We start from the raw sequence: 21,982 nt of genomic DNA, 5'->3' as shown, positions 1-21,982 counted from the left end.
AAATGGCCTGAGGAGAGCCTCTTCAGAAAGGGATGAGGAAGGTGTATCTGAGCACGTGGGCCCCCAAGTTGTTCAACACTGTTCTGCTCAGAACTGTGACACAAAAGCATTTTTCAAATGGACATGCAAAATGCAGTAGAGCTGTGGGTTTTCTCTTTGCATGGGTTTCATGAATGGTACCACCCTTAATAATCACCAGATTTCTGCCATTTGTCTATACTTGCTAAGTTAAATTAAGGACCAGCTAACAAAATCATTCTCAGAGAAAGTTTAGCTGCTCTACTGGCAGCTCAGTTTACTTCCTAGGACCTCATGCAGTGTCTTTTCGTATGCATATTCCACAGAGGATCCTAGATTTAAGATGGACAATAAGTCTGCAAGCCTGAATTTTTGGAAGGTTCATGTTTTTATTACTTAGGTAATTCAGATTTTTAGTCAAGAGGTGGAATAGTCAGCTATATTCGAAGAGGGTCAGTAATGGACTAGAGCAAAAGGAAAATGGTGAGAACACCCAATTTTTTCATTGAAAACATTAAAGGAAAAAATACCCACCTGGAGGCAGAGTAATAGGAATTTGAGTGCATTTTAGTGTGATGTATTTAATTACTCTGCTTCATTCAGTGTACTGGGGGAGAGTTATTTCATATTATTAGTTATAGTGGATAATATATAAAGTACTTAGTCTCCCCTGCTTTGGGGATTGGGATGTTATAAGGGGAATTAAGACACAATGCACTCAAGTATCTAAAACACAATTTTAGACTTAAAAGTAGTTTAAATGAGGGCACTTGGTTTGCAGTCACTGTTTAAGTGGATTTAGTTCAATATCAATTAGTCTGAAAAACTTTGCTGCATCACTGAAGGGAGCAAAATGAAATAAAGACCAACGGAAAAAGTACGTGCTCTGAAAACAGGATTGTGAAATGTGGATTTCAGCCATTACCTAGAAATAGCTCACATAAATGCATTATTAGGAAAAGCTTGAATTATTATTGTATTTTTGACATATTGTGCAACCATAATGGTGGGACGTTACTAAAACATCTGTATGGTGGTTTTTTCAAAGGAAATGGAACCAGAGTGATAAAAATCTCAGAAACTGTAAATTTTTAGGAGGAGGAAAAGATGTGTCTGCATTGTCTTCAGTTCTGCTGTATATTTCTCTCCTCCATTGTGTCCTCTGTAAACTATTAATTCAAGAAAATTCGTATTTTTAATTCAGAATCATTCTTCTCCCTCCCCACTGAGTGGTCAGACTGACATGTCAAGGGATTGGCTTGAATAGCCTTCAGTGAGCTTATCCATCTTATAGAAAAATGGGTGGCTCTGTGGAAAGTATACTCTGAGTCATTTTATTTTCCCCTTCCACAAATATCTGTCATCATTTTAGACAATTAAGTTGTCCTCTGGAACTGCCACTTACCAGAACAACCTAATGAAGCAAGGATTGTGAATATTTTCTCATTTCCTCAAAACTATTAAAAATCTAAAAGTACTAATTGAGTTTTAATGGTTTAAAATCCTGGAATCCATAAAGACTTGCTTCTTTTTTCTTCCTTTTTTTTTTTTTTTTTTTTTTTTTTTCTTTTTCTTTTTCTAATTAACTTGTAATTTTCTGGGCATCTTGTTTGGCTCAGCACCCCCTCCTGTTTTTGATATGCATTAAAATCTCCAACCATTTAGGACTTCTATCCGATTTAACAATTAATAATTAGAAAAGCTCCCTTTCTAATGATGTCCTCATCTGGGACATCATTTGTTGGCTGATTGATTCTGAACTACTTTTAACTTTTTAGGTTAAGTATTCATGGCACATCTGTGTGATCATTTCATTGTGGCTTCTTGACTAATCGCATCAAACTGAGATTACTTGGCTTGCTAATGTTGATGTCTTTCTATGGGAAGGGAATTGGAACATATCATTTGCCTCCTACTAAAATCTTGTCTTCCCCCCTTCTCCATCTTTGGCCACAGCTCTTCCATTCTTATCCTCCTGCTGTATCGGGCATCCCCCCTATGATTCCGCCCACTGGCCCTTTTGGTTCACTGCAAGGAGCATTTCAGCCGAAGGTAAGAAACTACATCGAAAACACACCCGTGTACTTGTAAGTGGAGCGTGGGGCTAGGCAGGTAGCTTCCCATCCTCTTACCTGCCAGGGACTCATTTTTCCATCCAAATTGACCATCAGGATTAGAGTGTGAATATTTTCTCCTAGTCCATTTAGGTTTAAAACTCAGCCAGAATTTAATTTTTAACCTGTGCTACCCATGTCGTCTCAGTTGAACTAGGATTTCTTGTGCTCTGTAAAATATATAAAATATATATATATATATATATATATATATATATATATATATATATATATATATTTCCCACGCCCCCCCCCCCCCCACACCAAGATTGTGGACATAAGCTTCTGGTCAGGAATTGTATGAAATGTCAGATAAGCCTCCCACCCCGCTGTCAGGGTCACACTTCCCAAGGTCAAGACTACCATCCTCGTGTGAGATGAAGTAGCCTTTCACCCTTTATGATAACTGAATTCTTTTCTACCTAGCCAGAGATAAGCTCCTCCACTTGGGCTAGAGTTACCTCCGAGGGCCAAAATTAAGGCGTTAACTCTCAGAACACTCTACCTTTTTGTGACTTTACATCTACCACAGCCGATACTTGATTCTCGTGCCAAAAAAGCGAAATGTATTTCTCATGTTAGCAACCATTCTCAGATTGTAAAGTAGGAAATTTCGCTGTGTGATTTTGGTTTTCTTTTATTTCCGTCTCATTTCAAAGCTAAAACACAAATTTTGGGCCAGAGTCTCCCAGGATGAGCACATAATATACTAACAAAGGCATGCTGCCCTGAAATTAGAAAAGAGGAAAAAATTAAAAAGCATTAGGGGGTGGGATGGCTGCACCTTAGAAATCACAGGGACCTGCATGGAATCGCAGCTCCTGTGCCCAGTTAGACCTCCTCAGGGCTTGAGGATGGCCAGTCTCAACACCTCCTATCTGGGGATAAAATGATGGTGGTTTTTAAACTCCTTCCGCCGTCACTCTTTACTACCCTCTCAGACCCTGGTCTGTCCCCTCTAGGTTGCAGGAAATCTCTGGTGCATCCCCAACCAGCCTGGTAGGTCACTTAATAAATTAGACTATTTCCCTCACTCACAATTATCCAATCACACAGAAAACTACATCTGGGCGAGAAAGTGTCTCTCCTGGTGTTGAAATAGGCCTTTCCAGGCCATCTTACTGATTGAATATGTAGATTGCAGTTCATTAGTGGAGTTCTTCATATGTATGCAAATCAGGCTGTTAACAACTCCAGCTTAATTGTTAGTTGTACAGCAGCTGATTGCTTTTCTTTCTTCCATTCTTCCCCCCCCCCCCCCCCCCCCACCGCCCCCTTCTCCTTGTAGGCGAGCTTGGTGCCTAAACTCTTTTTTCCACACGAGTCAACTTCCTGGTGTGAAGGGATTCATAGAAGTTGTGGTTTCTTAAATCAAATACCTGGTGAAAAATATTCTAAATCCTCTACCCACTAGAAAGTAGTGCCTTGGGCCTCCAGTGGGCTTTTTGTTGTTGTTGTTAATTCAAAGGACAAAAGCCTACAGATAAGGTTGTTATTATTAATGATACTTAAGAATGGTGTTGGGAATGGGAAAGATGGCGCAGAATTACTTTAGAAATCACTTAACAGTAGGTCTGTGTGGTCCCCAAATTAGGTTCTCTTGTCCCATTCCCACCACTGCTAATGAGTAATTACTGAGTGTAATTCCTTGTTACTGTCTGCCAGTTAAAATTGAGAGTTGGCTTAATGTCTGTAAAACACGTTCAGTTATTCTGATGAGAAGCACCTGATACAGCAGATTATAATGATGTTCACTTAAGCATTTCTTGGAAGGTTTGGTGATAAAGCAAAACCCACAATGACAGGGCTATCAGGAACTCGGAAGAAGATGGATTTCAGGGGCGGGCTTGTATGTATGTCTCGCCTCTCTGCCTGGAGGTGCCATTGCTGGAGAGGGCAGGCTCTGGTCAGGGTCCCCTGGGGAAATAGGGAGCGGAGTCCTCACAAAGAGCATATGTGGTCACGGAGGAAAATGGATCCGTTAACTCTTGTATTCCAGAAAGAAACAAACAAAAAAGGGACATTTGAACTCTGTCATTTAGAACGAAAGAAAGACCTTGCTTTCGTGTCCCATGTTATATGCTTCCTAAGCTGTGATCTAATTAATTTGTAGACGTCCAACCCAATTGATGTTGCTGCCCGACCTGGGACGGTCCCACACACTCTCCTCCAGAAGGACCCGAGGGTAAGTGCAAGGTCAGGCTGGGTCTCAGGTAACACAGCAGATGCGTCTCCCCAGGACAGCCAGCCCGGGGCTCACACCTTCCCCAGCCCAGCCGAACAGCTGCTGCCTTAGCTCTTCCTTCTAGTTTGTGGAAGATTCTAGTTACTCTTAGAAAACAGAATCTCCCTTGCGGCCACGTGACACCAGGGCAATGACTTACCACGGGAGAGAGGGAGAGCTTATGGTCTAAGCCCAGGAGTCCGACACTCTGAGCTTGCGTAGTTTCCACTCAACCAGCCTCCTCTGTCTCCATCTCCTAAAATTTCTCTCACATGCAAAAGAAACGGCTGTAAAATGTTTTGAATGGAAAGGCGCTACGCGCTTTTCTTCCTGGAGCTCATTGTAGCACACAGCTCTTCCGGCCACTCTACTTGTAATGTGGTATGGACCCTTTTGTGCTCTGGAGCTAAATAAAATATCCATTATACTTCGGTTGTGTTATTTATTCATAACGCAGACCAACTCTCAAAAAGAATTTGAAGTTACACAGTAGATATAACCTTGTCTCATTGATTGTTATTCATCTTCATAGTAAATGGGAAAAAAAATGATTACTTTTTCCCTGGATAAGGGCAATCGGAAATTGATAACCAGAATTAGGTAGATGTGTAAAATGACTCAACTGTGTAAGTATTTGTATGATGTTTAATGAACTTCTTTAAAACATCTTATACCTCTAAGTGATGTACAGTCATCAGATTAAGGATAATTATTAAAGATAGCCTATTTCTACTGTATGTCTGGAAAGGACACTTCTCCTTAATTATCATTAGTATCTAGTCTTTCAAGTCCATGGTCTGAAGGCCTTCTCCCTTAGACCCATGCGGTGAGGTTTGGAAGGGCTGCTCAAGACAGTGAAACTCCTCAGATGTGTAATGGGAGCAAATCGTGTTGCCAGAGGGCAAATCACTATTGATTAAACTTGTCCGGGGGCTTGTCAGCGTAGATGTACCAAGGCTTGTGAGGTGGGGGAGGGGCGCTTGGCACTTTTGATAGTGTGAAAATGGGTTAATTATTCTCTAAAAGGGCTTCATTTAAAAGTAAAATTCTAACATTTTAATTTCCCCTCCTAATGAAGCACTACAAATTTGTTAATTAGAGCAATTGTTTGAGTGACAGGCATGTAACCAAGTTGTCATTTTCTCTTCACAGTTGACAGATCCTTTCAGACCTATGTTAAGGGTAAGCAAGCTTCTTCTAGAACTGTTTTGCAACCCCTCTTTGACTCCCGGAGGGTTAAAAATACAATTAACAAGGAAACAAGCCACAGAAACACTGGAGTAAAATGTTGGAACGACAGTGGTCGGGTTTTTCAGAGAGTGTGATTGAAAATGGCCTAAATGGTTTTGCTTTGGGCATTGGAGGACGCCAGGCCATGGAGATAAAGCGAACAGATAAAATTCAACTGAGTCAGATTCTCTTGTTAGTTCTGGCAAAAGGTTTGACTTGTGGAAAACTGAAGGGAAAGACTTAAGCTGTAGGCTGGAATTAGGATTCCACTGAGTTCTACCGTTTCTCTTGCACCTAGGAAATACGTATCCGGGTCTATTTGTTTTGGCTGGTGGCTGCCTCTTTCTGCACTAAGTGAGGTTGACTTGTCACAGCCATGCGACCTTTTTCTCTGGTGCAGAAAAGGGCTACTAGAAGGGGCTTCCCTGGTGGCGCAGTGGTTGAGAATCCGCCTGCCAATGCAGGGGACACGGGTTCAAGCCCTGGTCCGGGAAGATTCCCATATGCCGCGGAGCAACTAAGCCCGTGCGCCACAGCTACTGAGCCTGCGCTCTAGAGACCGCGAGCCACAACTACTGAGCCCACGTGCCACAACTACTTACTGAAGCCTGTGCTCCGCAACGAAGAGTAGCGCCCGCTCACCACAACTAGAGAAAAGCCCGTGCGCAGCAACGAAGACCCAATGCAGTCAAAAATAAGTAAATTTATATTAAAAAAAAAAAAAGAAAGAAAGAAAAAGAGCTACTAGAAGTATTGGTTTGTCTTGAGAGGTCTGGAGCGTGGCCAGCAAATGTCCTCTGAATAAATGCTGACTTCCTTGGTGTATATGGGGAGCGGGGGGCGGGGATGATGGATGGTTGGATGGATAGTAGATTTCTCTACTTAACCCCTTTCTGGTGCATATAATCAGATAATTCAGTTTCTCCAAAGGGGGAAAAAGGAGGATGGTGTCATCACTTAGGCGATTTCAAACGACCCATAATTTTCATTACAAGAGAACTGAACCCAAACTTGGATTTAAGTATGTATTTCAGAAGCAGCTCCTTAATATAGAACCCGGAAGTGTCTGTCTGTCCTTTGCCGGTGTAGGAATGGGGCAGTGCTTCTTCTCATCTATCCTGTTATTGTTGAGCTCATGTTTGGAGCTTACGGGTGGATTATGTAGCAGGAACACAAGTGAAGTGGCACGAGGTGGTCCCTTCCCCCCAGGTAGTGAGACAGAGCTCACAGCTACTCCACAGCTTAGAAAGCAAAGACGTGAACTAGTTTGAGAGACGGGTTGATGCCCTCCCAGAGGGTAGGGCAGGCACTCCTTCTGTAGAGGCCTAGAGAGGAGAAAGGAGTGATTCTCTTCTCTGTTTCTTTTTTCACTTAGAAATGAACAATGCCGCCCAACACGAATGGGCAGTTGACTCTTAGTGAAGCACTTGTGGGAACTGGGCTTCAGTAAAAATGTGGTGGATTTCTTTGTTCCACTTTGGGGGTTTAAAAAAAACCCCAGTGTTGGGGGAGGCGACACAGGTTCTGTCCCCTCTCTTGCTTTCGAACTGGTTCACGGACATGCACTAATTAGTTCTTCTGAACAGCCAATTTGCATTATAGCCTGGCCATGCTTGTTCAGTAGGGCTTCACTCCACCAGGCCTGCCAGCTGGCGCCAGAAAAGAGAGAGAGAGGGGGCACAAAGTGGGATTCAGGCTTTGCCACGTTATCCTTGGTAACCAGGGAGGTCCTCCTCGGGGCTGGTTTTCAGAGGAGTAGCTGCCAGCTCGGGCTCCTGTGGCAGGGGAGGTACAGCCCACTGGGGCTCTCTCCGGCCCGGGCACTGGACTGCTGCTGAGAGAAGGCACTTGGAGGGGACAAAAGCATCTTGTTTCGTGGAAAAAGCCTCTGCAGCCAAAATCTGCTGAAAGCTTCGGGGAAATTGAAGGGGGTTTTCTCTGGAAGTCTTCCTTCTGACCACGTTGCTCTTTCTTGTTCCAGAAACCAGGGAAGTGGTGTGCTATGCATGTTCATATTGCCTGGCAGATCTACCACCACCAACAGAAAGTCAAGGTCAGTCTTGCCTTCCTAGTCTTGGGGAGGGGTGCCCACCCTGCAGGCGTGTGATCTCCCGATTGAGGAAGCATTGAAACATTCTAAAGTCCCACAGGCAGGCAGGCAGGCAGGATCAGGTCTCTCTTGGAAAAGCTATTTGGCAATCTTGCTATTAATTAGGGAGATCACCAGCAAATAGCAAAACAGAAGCAAACTGATAACATCCTGATGGTTTTTTGTTTTCTCTTTAATGATTTTGTCATCTTATTGATCCAAAGGGCCTCTATAGATTAAATCCTAAAATAAAGGTTTGGGGAATCTAATTATAGTGACAAGTATTAGTATGGAAAATACTTAGTATCTAGGAAGAGCTGTACATGAAAAGTTTTCTTTCTGTAAGAATTGGTACATTCTTTTTTTTCCCCAAGCATTTAGAAAAAAAATTTTTTTCCTCTTCCATTACGGTTTATTACGGGATATTGAATATAGTTCCCTGTGCTACACAATAGGACCTTGTTATTCTTTTCATTTTATGGCTTTGGAAAAAATCGTTTATGCCCAATATGTTACTGATTTAGGCCTAGATGATGATTCCATTAGCAGTTCATATTATTAAAAATTCCTCTTCTAGAAGTGGTATTTGGTTTACAATGACCTATCCCCACTCTCCTTCGTCCTCCTGATGACCAATGCCAGAGGTCAGACTTCAGTCAGTCAGTGCCTGTCAGAACCACCGTCTGGCTGGTTACCTTACCTATCCTTGGGAGATTTTTCTTTTTTGTCTGTACTTTCATCATATAGATGAATTCATTCCATGCATTACCAGGGCTTTATGATGAAATAGAAAACAGATGAAGAACATCTGCAGATGACCAGATATGACATCACTGGTCAACTCAGGGAACCAAAGTAACTGACAAGTCCAGATTTTACAGTCTGAGTAACTATACCAATCAAGTAATTCCAATAAACTTCCATTGGAATCCATATTTTCATGGACAAGCTTTTGGTCCTAACAGCATTCGGGGGCCATCATCAGAATAAAAAGAGGAGGGAGAGCTAGTCATCCCAGAATTTTTTTTTTTAAAGGTTAAACAATTTTTTAAAAACCTACCTAGTTGGAAATGAAAAAGCCACCCTCAGTGAATGAGGTCACTAAGATATCTTGCTTCGGTACCAAATACCTGCTCTTTCTCAGAATCTCCCGTCAGTGAGTTTTGCTCACCTTGACATTAGTGTTAGGTGAGGTTTTATTAGAAACCTCTTAGTTTAGCTTCATTAGAAAACGCATGTGCTTTGAAGAGCTAACTAGATTTTGATGGTTAGTTCAATTCACTTTTGTTCTGGATGATGTGGTTAGCGGAATGGTGGGTAAAACACATCCTCCTGGTAACTCGTTTGGTTAAAAGCGATGAAGGATGGCATAGGAGCCACTTCAGCATCTTCCTTTCCACAAGCGTGTCCCCAGTGACTCAGAGGTTCATTATCCCAATTCAATTAGGAAGACCTCTTGCACAGGAGATAGCTGTTCATCTTCCCTTTCCGGCAAATTCTTTGTAATCCCCAAGCTCCATTTTGCTTCACGGACCTAAGTTGTGGTTAATGGAACTGTGCTGTGTACCGTGTAGTATTAGCACTAAATAATTTGGCAACCAAATTAAAGGAGGCACTCAGAAGATTTTTATAGATTCATAGTGGATTAGCAGCTTTGTTTGGGGGGTTGGCTATTACTTGATAGTGGGACTTTCATGAGAGAATTCCCCGTAGATTTGAGCAGAAATTGCATGGTCCCCTTTCTCTGTAATGTTCATTTACTCGTTCTTTTAGCCACTCACCAGATACTTCCTGGGAGAGCCCCCTGCTCGCAGGTTCTTACCGCTGCAGGCTCAGGGCGTGCCTCTGTCCCGGCGTCTAGTTGCTCTGAGTTCAGTAGTGAGGATTGGTGTGTGTGGAAAAAATGGTGAACATGTGGTCTGCTTCCGGGGTGTTGCTGCCAGCTTGAGGGTTTCGGGTGGGTTTCATCTTACCTGGGAAGGATGGGTGAGTGGGATTGCAGGATGGTGTAGGGTTCAGCGCTAGGGGATGGCGAACCCCTCTTGTCTCTGACTCTCGCACAAGTTAGATCAGATGTCTCCTTGTTGATGTCACTGTGTGACCGGACAGGGATTTACGCATGGCAGAACATGAGGGAGTTTGAGGGGGGGGTGGAGTGGGGCCGAACGGACAGAGAACATCCGACGAGCCTAAGAGATGGGAAGGGCGAGGTTGGAAACCGAGGAAGGGCCGTGAAGGACTGGGAGGCCGGAGAGCTTGAGAGGAGGGGGCGAGGGAGGGAGATTCGGAGCCTCGGCCCCAGGCCCAGGTCGAGGGCCGGCGCTCATCGGGGGCGGTGTGAGGCCGATGCCGAGGAGGCTGTTGAGAATCGAGAAGGTGGGGCAGTTTGTGAACCACGCCGTAGGTGAGGCTGCCAGCCTCCAGAGTGAGGCCAGGAGGAAGATGAGCCGGTCCCTGCAGCCTCAGAGGAAGGTGAGCTGAAAGGTTAGCGCAAGGGTGGATAAACAGATTGCAGTTGATGGCAAGGAATTCGCAGCAAGAGAAGTTCTGGAAGGTTTACTGGTCTGGCCTGATCTCTTCCTCAGCTAACTGGGAGTGTAGTAGGCACAGTAAAAAGCCCCCATTAGTAAAATCAATATCCCTACTTCGTTTCTGTTTCTTTAAAAATATGTAACAATGATCGTTTGAAAATTATCTTGTAGGCATGCAAATATTTCTTTATAACTTTCAGCTACTAATGTACTGTGATCTATTAGAGCATGGCAAAGAGTCATTAAACAATTAATTCACACAGCAGAGTATTCATGCAGAATCCCTAATAAAATGAGCTTTAAAATACTATCATTTAAAAACTTGCTGAAAGGAGCCTTTGCGGCAAATCATAAATGACTTCGGAACGGTGATGGTTTCAGTAACTAGGACATGGTTCTGTCCACCAGACCCCTGTAACCTCAGAGACGGAACCCGAGTTCTGCCCCTTGACGTTTCTGCTATGAACCGCGGGCCCTGCCGGCCCCGCTTTTCTGGCATTTGAGGGTGAAATGGTTTGTGGGTTGCTATGTTCTCACAGCGTTTGTAAACTAGAACCTGACGAGCCCTCAGGGCCCGAGTTCAGAGTTGGCTCTCTGTCTCAGGCTCCTCCTCGTTCATGTTTTTCTTCCCTGCTGTTTCTCTTGGGGTGCCATCCTTTCGTCCCGCCTTGCTGCTGTAGAAACAGATGCAGTCAGACCCACATAAGCTGGACTTCGGCCTGAAGCCCGAGTTCCTGAGCCGTCCTCCGGGTCCCAGCCTCTTTGGAGCCATCCACCACCCCCACGACCTGGCACGTCCTTCAACTTTGTTCTCTGCCGCTGGTGAGTTCAGAGGGGCGAGCTGGGAAACGTAGTTCTCGGGTGGCTAGGTAAGTTATATCTGAGCTCTGGGCCGCCTAAAAACTACAACGTATGTCAGTTTGCAAGGCAGTATCACAGCGCATCTCGGGAGATGGGCCCTTCTCCATGTATGCGCCCCCTTCCACGAAAGGAGGAAAAAGACCATCTCTCCGTTCGGGGGCTCATATTGCTTCGGCTCATTATTTGCTTCTATATTAAACCACTATCACTCACAAGCATGTCAAACGCTATTGAAAAAGATCTGAGAGCTTGCAAGGGCTAATCGGAAGGAAACAATGCCGGGAATTGTATATGGACGCGGCTGCTCTCACCGTCCCTGCCCACAGAGCACTCGGTGGTTTCACACCATGATGCTCGGTCATGCCGTGCGTGTAGGTCTGAGGATAAAGAAATACAATTAAAGTAGTTGCCGGCGGTGTGGTCTGTGACGGGGAGGGTGAGTTGGTTGGTTGCTGGTTTTCTCTGTTACAGGACTTAACATTCTTGCCTGGTTGGTTGTAACGATGCAGGAAATTTAGGGGACAGCGTGTAAAACCCCCAACAGGTCTATTCATCAACCTCTGAGAAGACACACTTCCAAGTGCCTTGTGCATGTGCCGAAGTGGGCCCCTGATCATCAGATCATCATCTGCATCAGATAGCCCGCCCAGTGCTGCTCCAGGACCATACAGGCAAAGGCAGTGGCCGTCAGGAGTATCAGGTGGACGAGAGCAGCGCTCCTGGTATCAAAGGTTCCTTAACATTCAGTCTTTTCTAAACTTAGCTTCAGCGCACTGTGCCTGGCACATGGGCTCCACTGGGTGAAGCTCATAAAGGACAACGCCGAGCTCATTCTAGTGACAGCCTCCATGACTTCCTGCCCACTGTGCGGCGTAGAATTTATTCTTCTGGACATAAATGTTCAGCGGGGTCCCTGTTTCTAGTCCTTAGCGAGCAAGTTTCACATCCATCCTGCCTGCCACCTTCCCAGGCTTTTATTCAAGACTCGTTTTTGGTGGACCTAAGGCTCGTCCATTCGGGAAGAAAGGACTACCCACACGGCAAGCAACCACCATTCTAATGGGCCTTGTCACCCGAGTAAGGGCACCGTCTTGAGGGTAGATGGCATTTGCTAAGGTCTCAGGTTTCTCTCTGTCACTTCCATCTAGGGATATGTTTGAAGTCTTCGTTACCATGGCACCTAGGCTCTGAGACAGGGCTACATGAAGAGCAATTTTTGGAGAGAAATAGATTTCTCCCTGGCTTCCATCTGAGCCAAGCAGATGAAGAAGTGGCTTCTTTTGCTTCGATAATTCTTGAACTGTGAGGCACCCCTGGGGGCCCTGGGCTGAGCGAAGCCCCGATCCTCATCGAAGCGTTCATTAGCTTGTACTACACAGTGTGCAGCCAGATTTTTATTTAGCTGGCAACACTGTTCACACCTAATGTGCCGGGCTGTATTTGCCCTGTGGAGGTGGTGTCATTTTTGCACTTTCTGGGTGGAGAATAAGTCACCATCTAGGGCTGAACAGGTAACTCCTCAGGTGCCTTCCGATGCTGAGATGCTGTGTGGCTTCCTCCACATCCCAGGCCCACAGCGCCCTTCCAGGCTGGGGAATAAAAAACCCAAAACATAAATTAATAATAGGGTGTTGAAGGGACAACCCTCCTCCACTTAATTTACGTTCCTGAAGGAATTTGTATTCGTTTCTACGAACTCAGTCAAAATGCAAGGGATTCTTGGAATAGTTAGTTATTGGTAAATCCATTCAGTCCCTGTTTATACTTCTATTCTGGAAGGTAGTCTTTTCTAGTGTAAGCAATATCAGATTTTTCCCAAAATGGTGAAACTTTTAACTGGTAAGTATAATTTATGCATACTTGTTAAATTCAGCCACTTCCATCTTGCTGTTGGGCACTAGCGCCTGAAATAAACGAAGGGGGTGTCTTTAGACAACCTTGGCCCATCTCTTGTCTAGAGCCAAGCCGGTCTCCCGGAGAACCTGCCTTCTCAGCTGTCAGCTGCACGTCAGCAAGCCAGGTGGATGCCCTAAGTTTTTGGAAATAGTGTCCTTCCCTAATTCACATGTGCACACTCTCTGTCTCTCTCTTCCTTCAAGAAAAGGATTTGAGGCATCCTAAGGAAATACATACTGTTCAAGGCCAAACAAAGTAGAGGAAGAAATGTGGATAAAGGGAAAACCTAAGGAAAGACAAGCACTAAGATAGACTGGAGTTCCCTGGCGGGCAAGGTAAAGACTAATAGAGGTGATTTAAGATTATCAGTGTCCAGAAGCAAGTGAATAAACTAGCTTTTCCTGGCACTGAAGATATGGAGGACTTCATTTCCCACAACCTGATGTAACTCACAGTGAGTTTCGTAGGGTTGGGCTTTATAATCTCCTTCAATGCGGGTCCGTGACGGCTAACACATCCTTAGGAAGAGAGATTCCGCAAAGGCCCAAGTGGTGCAGCCCAGAGACACAGCTTCGTGACGGCCGCTCCTGCACCCGGATTAGACAGTGTTTCTCAAAGTGAAAGTCTTGCCCCCAGAGATGTCTCTGAAGAAAGTAGCCCATGGCCAGAGGTTGCCCTTTTAGAGACTGAAAGAACATAGTCACAGCTCCTAGGCCTTCAGTAAAAGAACCTTGCTTCACATTTTTTACCCGGCATTTCTCCAAGCTTACTTGGTGACAGAACTCCCTGCCCCACTGGCATTGTTTCTCCATATTTCCAGTACTGTGTGTCAGCCCTGAGAAAACCATAATTCAAAAAGAGTCATGTACCACAATGTTCATTGCAGCTCTATTTACAATAGCCAGGACATGGAAGCAACCTAAATGTCCATCGACAGATGAACGGATAAAGAAGATGTGGCACATATATACAATGGAATATTACTCAGCCATAAAAAGAAACGAAATTGAGTTATTTGTAGTGAGGTGGATGGACCTAGAGTCTGTCATACAGAATGAAGTAAGTCAGAAAGAGAAAAACAAATACTGTATGCTAACACATATATGTGGAATCTAAAAAAATGGTTCTGAAGACCCTAGGGGCAGGACAGGAATAAAGACGCAGATGTAGAGAATGGACTTGAGAACACGGGGAGTGGGAAGGGTAAGCTGGGACGAAGTGAGAGAGTGGCATGGACATATATACACTACCAAATGTAAAATAGATAGCTAGTGGGAAGCAGCCGCATAGCACAGGGAGATCACAGGGAGATCAACTCGGTGCTTTGTGACCACCTAGAGGGGTGGGATAGGGAGGGTGGGAGGGAGACGCAAGAGGGAGGGCATATGGGGATATATGTATATGTATAGCTGATTCACTTCGTTACACAGCAGAAACTAACACAACATTGTAAAGCAGTTATACTCCAATAAAGATGTTAAAAAAAAAAAAAGTAATACCTCTTTTTGGTGGTGGCCAGCCCAGCCAGGAAAGAGGAAAGGGGGTGATTTATTTTCTGCCTCCTGATAAGCACGTTTCTCTTTCCCCGGGTGTTACCTGGACGGACGTCAACTATGTTCTTACCTTAACGCGTTCTCTCCTGGGGTCCTTTGGTGACCGGGAGCCAATGGCATTGTAGAAGTTGGCTTCCTCTGAAATCTAACTCCATTATATTTGACTTAACAGGTGCTGCACACCCAACCGGGACCCCTTTTGGGCCACCTCCTCATCACAGCAACTTCCTTAACCCTGCTGCTCACCTCGGTGAGTTGCCCATCAGCGACGGGCAACGACATGTGTATCTCAGAAAAACCTTTGTTCACTGCGTTCCTGCTACACTTCCTGCTAAGTGGGCCATAGTCCCAGATAAGTCACTCACTACTTCAGGTGGTGGTGATCTCGTAGAACTCTGAATCCCCGCCGTCCGTCTCCAGGATTTCAGCACCTCTTATACCGTGTTCTTCAAGTAGTAGATCTGTGCGCAGTAGTGGTTGTGTGTGGACTTGCTGAGGGTGCGGTGGGTGAAAGCCATGCCATGGAACCCCAGGGCATCCACATTTACAGCAGCCTGTCCCTGCCCCTTGGAGAAGATGGTGAGCCCTTGCCCACACAAAGGCACCCGTGGAGGTGGAAAGAAGGACACGATGATGTCACGAAGAGACAGCATCCATTACTTTTTAATCACTTCACATTTCACAACCCTATTAATATATCTCTTCCTAGTAAAGGTGCATTATTTGTGGCCTTTATTTATTTGATGTTTTCTGCGCGTGTACAAGCAGATGCAGGCAGTGGTATGCCCAACAACAGGGTACAGGATACGTGTGCCCTCAGAATTTCATGGAGAGATTGATTTTAAGCTGCCATCTTACTTCTGGTCCATGAGAGCCTACACGGCACATTCTGGGAAGAGGGGAGACAGGCAGGAAGGCATCTGAACGTACTGCGGCTTGAGCAGTGTTCCCCACCCAGCAAAAGAGAAATGGCAAAATGCACAGTTCTGGGAAATGACTTTCATAAATATTTTGCTAACCCAATGCCCAAATGCAAAAGGATGAAAACCCTTTGCATAATCTGGTGGGAGAAGTGGGACAGGTCAGGTCTGAGTATAAACGGGGCAAGGATCCCCCACTGCCTTCCCAGCTCCCAGAAAGCTCTTGTCTTCCTCACTCAGTGGAGTCCTGCAACCACGTCTTTCTTCCCAATCTTGTCTGCAGAGCCTTTTAATCGGCCATCTACCTTCACTGGCCTGGCAGCAGTTGGTGGCAATGCCTTCGGGGGACTTGGAAATCCTTCAGTTAGTGAGTACCTCTAACTTTTTAAAATCTGCCTTAAATTATTTATTCTGATCTGTCTGTGGCTCAAGACCTTTCTAGATAAAAGGGAACCACGCTCTTGGGAAACAAATTTAGGTTATATCACTGCAAAAGCAGGCCTAATCAATGGAGTTAGGTCTAAACCAACATTTTTAAGGCTAGCCCGTGGTTGATATATGTTCCTGAGGGTCAGGAAAGGTAGTATAGTCAATTGAACTCCAAAGAGTTTGCTGAAGTTCACAATTTCATCCATATTCCATCTCTACTATCCCACATTTTAGCCACAGCTCCCATTAGACGTGAAGACAACTTTTAAATTTCATCTTGCTTTAGCGGGAGTGAGAAAACACACTGAAGAACAGGAAAGCGATCCAGGCTCAGGACAGTCAAGAGAGGGCAACACTTGGTGCTGCATAATCCAGGAAGACTATGTAGTTTTCCACTACTAAGAAGTCTGTCTAAAGTAGGAAAGGAGTTGCAACTCCTGCTCCTGTTCTAAACATGCTTTAGCCACTGAATATCAGCTTGTTTTCTTTCGTGCCATCCATACGTCATGCCCTCCGGCTACAGGAGACTTAGAGTGCAGCTCGAAGCAGCCATCACAGTTCCATACAGCATGGAGACCACATGTGTCTATTTGGATCAGGACCCTGTCTGGTCTCTGCTGACGCTAGTTTTGGTCGCTAAGGTTGTGGACGGGGCAGCAGTCATATCAGCAGGGTCGTGGTGGGCAGAGGATAACCATGAATTCTGCTCTGGACTGAGCTATTGACCTACGTCACACCATCCAAATACACTCCTCTGCATGCTCGGGACGTCTGCGTGTGCCAGATAGGCGTGATTAGGTGATCCCCATGCCTGTTGGGTCCCTCTCCTTTTTAATCAGCCCCTCCTGTCCCTTTGCCTTTGGTTAAAAAAAAGAAAAAAAGCTGTGAGCTTACTTACCTCTCCAGTGTAGGACAAGTTCCTCTAATGAATCTGTTAATCTCCTTTCCTTTTCCAGCTCCCAATAATATGTATTCATTTTAACTCTGAATGCTGTTAAAAGTTTTTTGGTAAGTACCTTCATTACAGCAGATTATATAATTTCTCTGAAACCTTTTTGTTCTCCACTTCACCATTTCAGCACCCAACTCAGTGTTCGGCCACAAGGATGGCCCCAGTGTGCAGAACTTTAGCAATCCTCACGAGCCCTGGAACCGGCTGCACCGAACGCCTCCGTCGTTCCCGACCCCTCCGCCCTGGCTGAAGCCAGGGGAGCTGGAGCGTAGCGCGTCCGCTGCAGCTCATGACAGAGATAGAGATGTAGATAAACGAGACTCATCCGTTAGTAAAGATGACAAAGAAAGGTACGCAAAGAACCCGCTCTCGAGTCCCAATGGGGGAGCCCGCTCTGGGCCAAGTACTGGCCACCCACCCTCCCCGGCCCAGCCTCGTGCTTCAGCTGTAGCCTCGGCCCCTCACGCAGCCGGGGTGGTGTCCCTGGCCCCCCACGTCCGAGCGCAGACCCCTGCCCCCACCCCCACCCCCCTCGGCCCTTCAGTGCATCGTGACCACAGGCCAGCATCACAGTTCTGTATCCAGTACAGAGCAAGCGAATCCTGACTCAAGAGCAGCTCCACACTCAAGGTCCCCGTGAGCATTAGTCTCTCCAGACATAAATCTCTCTCAAAGAGGTAGCGAGATGGAGCCTGGACCAGAAGACACACACAGCATGAACCAACACCATCTTTGCTTTCAAGTTTGTGCAGTCCATTGACTCATCCATAGGTTTTTTGCTCTCTTTCTCTCCCTTTTTTGTTTTCTTTTAGAAAGTCATGTTTCCATTGTCTCATCGTATTTTTCTCAAATTTTGTTCAAACTCAAATCCTGGGCTCACAGTTAACTGATAAAATTTTGCTAACCCAGATTTAGAGAAACCTCACCAAGCAGTTTGGGTTTGGGTTTTGTTTGGCCAGTGGATAATTAATTTTACTAACCATTTTTATCTCCATACGTGGTAACCCATGCCTAAAAAAAGAATTAGCCTTAAAGAGGAAAATGTCTTATAGTTATTTTTTCTGAAGAATGTCATAAGCATTCTTGACAAAGTATACCCCCTTTTTCCCCCTTTCTTTAGGCTATTTTCATTTTAAATGAACTAGCAAGGAATACACAAGATACGCTTGACAGAAAATACCTAATAACACTTTCCTTTTGGTATTTAAATCTCAAATACAATCCAAATCTTTAGTTTTTCTTTACTGTGTATATTGTGTGTGTGTGTGTGTATGTGTGTATACATATGTACGTGTTTCCTAGGGATTTAAAAGAATTCAAGTTTGCAGGCTTTAAATGAAGCAGATTAAGTAGACCACCATAGGCCTCATGCCAACTGATTTCTTTCTTATAAAAGAAAAAGACGAATTTTTCCTTCAGGACAGCATGGTAAAAATCTCTTAGCCAATGGGAGGACCGTTTATGACATGCAGCTCTGAGCTGTGAACTGCCAGAGTGAGGTGTGTCTGGAGCGGCCAGCCCCTAGACCAGGAGCTCTCTGGACGGTCTTTCAGTGAAGAGAAGGCAGGATATGGCAGCAAACCTTTCCCCGCTCTTCTTGATGCAGTCAAAATGGCCTTTTAGATGAAAAGTCAGGAAACTTAATAAAGTACACTCATCTTTATTCTTACCTTTTAAAGACGCTCTTCTTCTTAGCCTTTGCACGTTGGCTAGAAACAAAACTGGTACGGGAAACCTCCTTAATTCCTCCCCCGGGGCCCCCTTGCCTTCTGAGCCACCGAGGCTTCCTGCTTCCCTCCTCACCTTTGCCAGGTCTGTCTCGGGTGGTCTCTAGCAAACACACACCGGATTCCTGGTCCGGCCTCTTCACATTTTACCGTATTGTCCTCTGTTGCTTTGCATTTTGTGCCCCGTACTCTTTAAGTCCCCACCCAAGACAGGCCTCTCAGATTCTCTCTCCTTCCACATTTCCATTCACAGATGGAACTTGTTCCCAACCTGTCCCTTGAGGTTTTGTGTCTCTGGACCCACTTTTCCTTCTGGCTTTCCTCTATCTTCTCAATAGATTATGGCTTTCCTCTTCTTCCTAATGCAGAGGTGCTTTTTGCACCCCCAAAATCCAGAAACTGTGGTTTTCCTTTTAACCCCCTCGGTGCTGCCGCTTGGAGGCTGCCCTGTATCTGCCCCCTTTTCTCTGAAACCAGCCCTTCGTCCTGACCTCGGGACAGAGATGTTCCCATAATCTCCCCATTACTCTCCTCCCACTGGCTCTGAATTGCAACATTGGAAGGAAGGTTTGGGGCTCTTAAAACTTGATTCTTGACGCTAAAAGATCCTGAGACTCTAGGCAGACGCGCTGTGTGGTCCCGTCACTGACGCACTGACCACGCTGGTTGGTTCAGTTTTCTGAAAGCTCTTCCTCCCTGGCCTGGATTTCAGGCCCGTGCCTCTTACACCGCCCCCCTCAGACGCTCCCACCCCCGTCATCCCTAGCACTTCTCCCCCTCGAGCTTCCTCTAGGCCAGTCAGGTCAGGGTGGCTGGTCACCCTGCCCACGAAGGGCACGTGCGGCTGCCCGGGGGACCATGGGGGCCAGAGCCCAGCGCGGCCCCTTCCCGCCATCTCATTGGCGGCCCCTGGCCGGCCGGCAGCCCGTCTCATTTGCCTCCTGGTGTCTCCTCCTCAGGGAAAGCGTCGAGAAGAGACACTCCAGCCACCCTTCACCAGCACCCGTCCTCCCGGGGAGCACCCTGGGGCACGGCCGCAGCTCCACCGAACAGATCAGGGGTCATTTGAGCACCGAGGCTCGTGAGAAAGACAAATCCAAAGACAGGGAGAGAGAGCACTCGGAGTCCCGCAAGGACCTGGGCGCCGACGAGCACAAGGCGAAGGAGGGCCCCCTGCCCGAGAAGGACGGCCACGGCCATGGCCACGAGGGCCGCGGCGCGGGCGAGGAAGCCAAGCAGCTGGCCCGGGTGCCGTCGCCCTACGCGCGGGTGCCCGACAGCGCCAGGCCGGGCAGCGCCGCCAGCCGCGAGGCCGAGCCGCGCAAGGGCGAGCCGGCCTACGAGAACCCCAAGAAGAGCGCCGAGGTCAAGGTGAAGGAGGAGCGCAAGGAAGACCACGACCTGCCCGCCGAGGCCCCGCAGACCCACCGGTCCTCGGAGCCGCCGCCGCCGCCGCCCAGCTCCTCGGCCAGCGTGCACCCGGGGCCCTTGGCCTCCATGCCCATGACCGTGGGGGTGACGGGCATCCACCCCATGAACAGCATCAGCAGCCTGGACAGGACTCGCATGATGACGCCTTTCATGGGCATCAGCCCCATCCCGGGCGGAGAGCGCTTCCCGTATCCTCCTTTCCACTGGGACCCCATCCGGGACCCGCTGAGGGATCCCTACCGGGAACTTGACATTCACCGGAGAGACCCGCTGGGCAGGGACTTCCTGCTGAGGAGCGACCCCCTGCACCGCCTCTCGGCCCCCCGGCTGTACGAAGCCGACCGCTCCTTCAGGGACCGGGAGCCCCACGACTACCACCACCACCACCACCACCACCCGCTGTCGGTGGACGCGCGGCGGGAGCACGAGCGCGGGGCGCACCTGGACGAGCGGGAGCGCCTGCACATGCTGCGCGAGGACTTCGAGCACCCGCGGCTCCACCCCGTGCACCCCGCCTCCCTGGACGGACACCTGCCCCACCCCGGCCTCATCGCGCCCGGCCTGCCCAGCATGCACTACCCGCGCATCAGCCCCACCGCGGGCCACCAGAACGGACTGCTCAACAAGACGCCCCCGACGGCGGCGCTCAGCGCGCCGCCCCCGCTCATCTCCACGCTGGGGGGCCGCCCCGTGTCCCCCCGGAGGACTACCCCTCTGTCCGCGGAGATCAGGGAGCGGCCGCCCTCCCACACGCTGAAGGACATCGAAGCCCGGTAAGGAGAGGACAGGACGGGACGCGAAGAGGAGGAAGCGAGCCCGCGGCCGCAGGCGCCAGGCTCGAGAGAGCGCGCGGAGAGAAGTCCTGCGTCTCGACCGACGCAGACGGGGCGGGGGGAGCCCCCAGCACTTCCCCTTGTAAAAAATGTATAGACTCAGTGCAGATTTTGAAATGTTTTTGTATATTCTATGTTGAAATTTTTCAGATCTTTTAGCCGATTCGTATGTTCTCATGTCTCCCCACTCTTTTGGTTTCTCGTATAAAACTTTTTGATTCGAACCAAAACAGTGAAGATGACAACACCCACCAACGTGGTGATGATGGGGGGGGGGGGCGGGGGGGCGGAGACAAGAGTCCACACAATGCGTCGTGCAGAGGTCTTTCAGATGAGAAGGGAAGGCTGTGTACATAGTTATGTAAAAAAACAAAAAGATTGCTTCGTGAGCTAATGGTTCATATATGCAAAGGGTAAGATGAAAGCTTTACTTTGTACAGGTGTAAATAGATAAAGATTAAGTAACATAATACATTAATACTTCTTAAAACGTGCTATTTGCAGACTTAATATCAGTGAGCACAGTCAGCTTCGGCTGTGTTCCCATGTATTGTTCTAGACAGCTAAACCCTTCAACTATGCAATGAATGTTAGGGCTTTTCACAAAAGCCCGCCTAACTCAAAGGAGCCTTTTCAAGTCCATTTACAACATACTTAAGGTCATATTTTCCCTGAACAAGCGCTTACGTGATATGACTCTGTTTTCCTTGCTTGTTATTTCAAATGGAGAAACACCCGATTTTGCAAATTGGACCCCAGGCTGAAACTTTGTGTCTGAAGTTGCTGCTTGTGGGCCTTTGGGGGAAGTGGGGAGTGCAGCCCCAGAAAGGTAACCGAGGCCGTGAACAACCAGTGCCAGGGAGGATGGGAGTTGTCAGATGCCAAAATCAGGGGACACAAACAGGCCGCCAGCATCTCGTCACCATCAGTTACGTGATTTCACACACCCCTCATGTGGGAACCATGCGTTTTTTTAGTGTGTCCTGTTTCCTATCTGTACACACCTCCTCGTTCTGTAATGAGATTCAGTTACAGCCAAACAGATCCTGAAAGAAAGCTTCGAGTTTTCTCAGATGATGGATATGTTTTCACTGTATTCAATAACTGATGAAGTTAAGGTGCATATTTCCTAGCGTGGCTCGCCGTGTTCCCGTCAGTAATCAAGTCCGGGAGT

General features: G+C 47.1%; 1 protein-coding gene across 4 annotated transcripts in view; it reads left to right on the top strand.

Annotated features, from left to right (window-relative positions):
* The window catches only part of AUTS2 (activator of transcription and developmental regulator AUTS2), a 1,122,616-nt gene extending 1,100,866 nt beyond the window's left edge, over window positions 1-21,750 (top strand). For all 4 annotated transcript variants that reach the window (XM_059898924.1, XM_059898923.1, XM_059898926.1 and 1 more), the window contains 9 exons: window positions 1,975-2,070; window positions 4,246-4,317; window positions 5,509-5,538; window positions 7,568-7,639; window positions 10,887-11,028; window positions 14,689-14,766; window positions 15,720-15,803; window positions 16,945-17,167; window positions 19,504-21,750. In XM_059898924.1, the coding sequence (XP_059754907.1) occupies window positions 1,975-2,070; window positions 4,246-4,317; window positions 5,509-5,538; window positions 7,568-7,639; window positions 10,887-11,028; window positions 14,689-14,766; window positions 15,720-15,803; window positions 16,945-17,167; window positions 19,504-20,752 (2,046 nt within the window). In that variant the 3' untranslated portion in view covers window positions 20,753-21,750. The remainder of the gene's footprint in view (window positions 1-1,974; window positions 2,071-4,245; window positions 4,318-5,508; window positions 5,539-7,567; window positions 7,640-10,886; window positions 11,029-14,688; window positions 14,767-15,719; window positions 15,804-16,944; window positions 17,168-19,503) is intronic.
* Window positions 21,751-21,982: the final 232 nt, after the last annotated feature.

Source organism: Balaenoptera ricei, chromosome 15 (assembly GCF_028023285.1).
Source record: "Balaenoptera ricei isolate mBalRic1 chromosome 15, mBalRic1.hap2, whole genome shotgun sequence".
Classification (NCBI taxonomy): domain Eukaryota; kingdom Metazoa; phylum Chordata; class Mammalia; order Artiodactyla; family Balaenopteridae; genus Balaenoptera; species Balaenoptera ricei.
The sequence above is the reverse complement of the archived record's forward strand: the minus strand, read 5'-3'. Positions and strand labels throughout refer to the sequence as shown.